The sequence below is a fragment of the Astatotilapia calliptera genome, chromosome 6 (genome assembly GCF_964374335.1).
Source record: "Astatotilapia calliptera chromosome 6, fAstCal68.1, whole genome shotgun sequence".
Taxonomy (NCBI): Eukaryota; Metazoa; Chordata; class Actinopteri; order Cichliformes; family Cichlidae; genus Astatotilapia; species Astatotilapia calliptera.
This window is the reverse complement of record NC_137427.1, coordinates 1,875,910-1,880,342: the sequence shown is the minus strand read 5'-3', so window position 1 is coordinate 1,880,342 and position 4,433 is coordinate 1,875,910. Positions and strand designations below refer to the sequence as shown.

General features: G+C 44.8%; 1 protein-coding gene across 1 annotated transcript; it reads left to right on the top strand.

Moving 5' to 3' along the window:
- Positions 1–430: 430 nt before the first annotated feature.
- On the top strand, positions 431–3,170 carry LOC145429180 (uncharacterized). Its single transcript, XM_080302313.1, has 4 exons — positions 431–764; positions 1,847–2,167; positions 2,265–2,361; positions 2,783–3,170. The coding sequence occupies exons 1-3, from the start codon at positions 737–739 to the stop codon at positions 2,357–2,359; spliced, it is 444 nt and encodes a 147-aa protein (XP_080158439.1). The 5' UTR covers positions 431–736; the 3' UTR covers positions 2,360–2,361; positions 2,783–3,170.
- The last annotated feature ends 1,263 nt before the right edge of the window (positions 3,171–4,433 follow it).

Here is a 4,433-nt window from a genome sequence, read left to right as displayed (position 1 = left end):
CGTTTGGGGACCACATCTGTGTCAGAACGGTTACAATCTCATACTAACTGTATTAACTTAGCATGCTAATCAAAATTTCCACTCGAGAATTAAGTTACTGTTTGTCCACCGAGATGGCTGTAACTTCCAGGTGCACTTAAGAAACAAGCTTTATTGGTCACACAATCATACAGAGGACAACATGCGGTGGTGGTATCCAGCTTCATTATAAGCATTTTCAGTGCTTATAATGAAAATACATAAACATTACCATCGAGGGAATGTTTTTACTATGAAGCATACAGAGATTCACGTCGTTCACGCGCACCCACCTCCTGTCCTGTGCAGCGATGGGGAACCTTGACAGTGTAGTTGCGTTATTTATCCACCAGGTGGCTCCAACTATTCGTGTTACAAAGCACATGAAGTTTGAGGAAAAATTATAATGAAAGTCTTTGCTCGTGTCTGTTTGTCGCATTTCCTTTGCTTTAATTGGAGGAAACAACGATCACATGTGGTCCCTTCTATAAAACGTCTTAAATGCAGAGTTTCACTCAGTGACAGAAGTTGCAGTGATGCTCTTTTGGTTTGAGCTCCGCTTAATCAGCGATTAGTTGTAATATCAGGTCACTGACACCAGGTGGGATCCATTGAATCCTGCACGCTGATAAGAGGCGCGACCTCTTCATTATGTTTTGTCATATGTGCCAGCCATTTCATTCAGAGCTCACTCGTGTGCAGACACTCAGCTGCGATCATGTCCATGTGGGTGGCAGCCCTCGCATGTAAGTAGTTTATTGATTTTTCTACGGTATTAATTAATGAGCGGATCATCTTTCTTATTGTGTCGTTTAGTTTGATTAGAGATGAAGTGATTCCACAGAGATCCTTGTTACTCTTTGCACATTGCTCCAGTCTGATCGTCCTGCTCACTTTATGCTGATATAAGTGAGAGAAGGGCAGAGCGATGCGCACAACACGGAGATAAGATAAGAAGAACCATATTTATCCCGAGGGAAGTTCTTTTGTCATACACATGCTCAATGCAGCAACAGAGATAGATGAATAAGATATGCAATATGTACAATAGAATAGAATAGGTTCTATTCAAAAGTTCCAACAGGACTCGAACTACCAGGTCCTGGCTGTTAACCCGGGCACTGATGTGGGAAACCTCCTGTTACACTGATGTTACAGAAAGGTGAGGATGTTAGATAAACGATGTGATAGAGTGGTGAGGAGGGAGCATCATATCAAAGGATCAAGTGCGACGTGCCATTCATGTTAAGAGTATTTCATCCGCGCACGAGCCACAAGTGGGGCTTTCCTCGCTGTCAAGCAAAAACCACAAAAGCTCTTCTGTGGTTTTTGTCTCTAACTCTCAGAGAGTTAGAGACAAAGAGTTAGAGCTTCTGGCTGTTCTGGCTAACACATCCTTTTTTTCTTTTCTTTTCTTTTGTCTGTCTGGAGAAACCAGAATTATTGTCTTAAACCCAAGAAGATGCCCAGCAGATTTATTTTCCCATGTGGACTATTGCAGCATTTGCTATACTGGTCCACTTTATTGTCATATTTTATTCAACCTTTATTTTTTTATTTTTTTATTCAGGGCTGAGAAACAGGAAAGAGAAGGAGAGGTTGGGAGGAGAGTTAACAGAAGGCGAGGGGCAGAAAAATAGAGCAGCAGTCAGTGGTGGGAAAATGCCACAAACACAAACACACTCCACTTTCAACTGTCTTTAAAACCAAGGCTGCAGGCGGTCACACCTAACGCTGTCTTTACAAAAGTCTGTTTGCACCATGCGAGTAATTAGTTTCCTCTTTATTTATGACCCCCCATCATCTCCTCCTTGCTCTTTCCTTTCAGTTCTCACTTTTCTGGGAGAGGCAATGAATCAGGAAATCCAGAATCTGACGGTGAGGCCTGGAGGCTCGGTCACTCTACAGACGGGACTCAGCGGGCTGAATGGTGAGCATATCCTCTGGATGTATGGCTCCAACAAAATGCTTCTCTTCTGTGATGAGAGAGACATCAGTGGGCCTCCAGAGGAATATGCTGGACGTCTCCAGCTTAACCAGTCGTCTGGCTGCCTTACTATTTCCAACATCAGGAAGAGCGCCGTTTACAGAGGGGAGATGTTAAAAGAAAACAAAAAGCTCGTGTTTGATTATAACGTGACTGTTGTGGGTGAGTGTTAGAATACGCTGTGTTACGCCACATATGGCTCTTTGTGCGCTCCTCGATGTGCCAGCTGCTAACTTTGCCTCCTGCTCTGTTGTTTCAGAGGCTGGAGCTCCCTTTAACTCTGCTGCTGACCCCGGGAGCCTCTGGGGGCTCGTCGTAGCTGCCGCTGTCTGCTGTGTGCTGGTCGGCAGCTGAAGGTCAGTAGGAGGAAGTCACCTGCTGGAGCTGTGACGCATATAATGAAGCTCAGAGGGATATTTAGTCTGGTTTAAGCAGCTGAAAACTGAAGAAACGACTTCATCAGAAACGATTGAAAGGAAGCTACACGTCTATAAGACGGTTACATATGAAGTGTTTCTCATTAGGGAGCTTTGAGCAAACTTTGAAGACTCACAGTTAAAAATGATCCAGATGGCCAGAATAATCTGACACCGGGCTGCTGTGCAGACACAGTTCTTCACATTCGAATCAAAGCCGAGTCGGCACTTTTTAACGGCTTCTTTTTAAACCCAGTGCAGTGGTGTAAAAAGGCAACAGGAGCAAACCTACAGTTACAGCTGACTGAGCGTGGCACAGATCTCTCTGTGAAATCAAAATGTTTTCTTTTTGTTCCCACAGTGACCTCTGATGTCTGCAAACCTCTGGGCCAAAGATCTCCTCAGCCTCCCTCACATCTCACCAAAGTCCTGCTGAGGCCAGATGAAGAAGCCAATAAGGAGAAATGTGTTTGTACTCCGCAGTTCAAATCATTCCCACGTTTGACTGACGGTGCTGATATGCTACTGACCATGACACTAGCAAATGAACTTATGTGATATTATTGAAACATTTCTCACTGAATGCTGTGAGTTTGTGCAGAGTTTGTGAAACGTGCCCTGATCTGAGCTTTAAACTCATCAGCTTTCATATGGAGTGTGCACACCTGTCTGAAGGTACACAGGTGGAGAAATGTTGTCTTCTTCAATCCAGTCACAATGGTAGCAATAAATTTTATGCAATCTTTCATGAACCTGTCTGTGATTATTATTTGTTGGTCTGCGGCTGTGAAACAGTTCACCTACTGAACCCCAAACAGGACAGAAATCCAGTTCTCCCAGCAGACCCATTAACATAAGATCAGTAGTGTTTAAGGATGTTTAAGGGTGAGAGCAGGAGAGTGACAGGAGGGCGGGGCTAAAAGAGACCCTGTTGGTGGAAGACGTGAGTCAGACCAGCATCAGTATCAGAGGAACAAAGGGGGCCATTCCCCCTCACAGTTTCCTGTGTGTGTGTTTGTGTGTGTTTGTGTAAATGCGTCTCAGACTCTTTGTTATCACAATTTTTCGACTTCACTTCAGATCCACAGCTCTAACAGGACAATGATCCCAAATACACAACGATCTCCACACGATATTGAAAGTTTGTGGGCTGCACATAAAAGCCACATCTGTGCGACACCACCAGACTCCACCCAGACCGTGACACTGGCAGTTTCAGGGGAAGGATGAGGAATGTGGGTCCTTGGTCAGGAAAAGCTCTCCGTGTTTTTATGGTCGCAGCTCGTTTTTGATGCTAAATGGATCTCGTTCTTCTTTGAGGTGTTCCAGCCAATCACACACTGACAGCACTGCACCTGGTGATATCAGGGTTCACACTGTAATGCTGCTGGGCCCGAATGAGCACATTTAGGTGCACATTCAAACAGCATTCCAGCGAGTCGTCGCTCACACCAGGCAAAACATAATGATGAGTCACAAAAAGCAGGAAGCACATCACAGGCTCGCCCTCAGCCCCACGTGTGTGTTGTGTGATCCAGGCTGAAATTTGGCTGCAGATTCCCTGATAAAGACGCTTTGCAGGAAATATTAAAGATGGAAATATAACACAAGCAGGCCAAGAAAACTCCAAGCCTCAGCTTTACCATCCCCCTCTTCCTTTTACTGTCTCGGTTTAGAGCCAACAAAAGACACAGGTGAGCTGAGCCGTGTCGTCAGCGTAAGAAAATCTATAGGAAGAAAAAATGTCTGAATGTGTTCCCCGAGATACTGAAGGTCAGCTTGCCAACATGCTTGCGGTGTTAATGTGCCAGTGTGTACACACTAACATGAAGAGAGCCACTTATTGTGGTTGTCGCACAACGACATGTGATTATGTCAGTGCGGTTTTTGGTCAGCTCTTTCTCTTCTGCAGTGTGTGCTGCGACTGATTACTGGTGTACTTGTTTCATTTTATTTATAAGAGACGTTTTCCACACAACCTGTATCTGCAAAGTTACCAGTGAAGGGCCTGT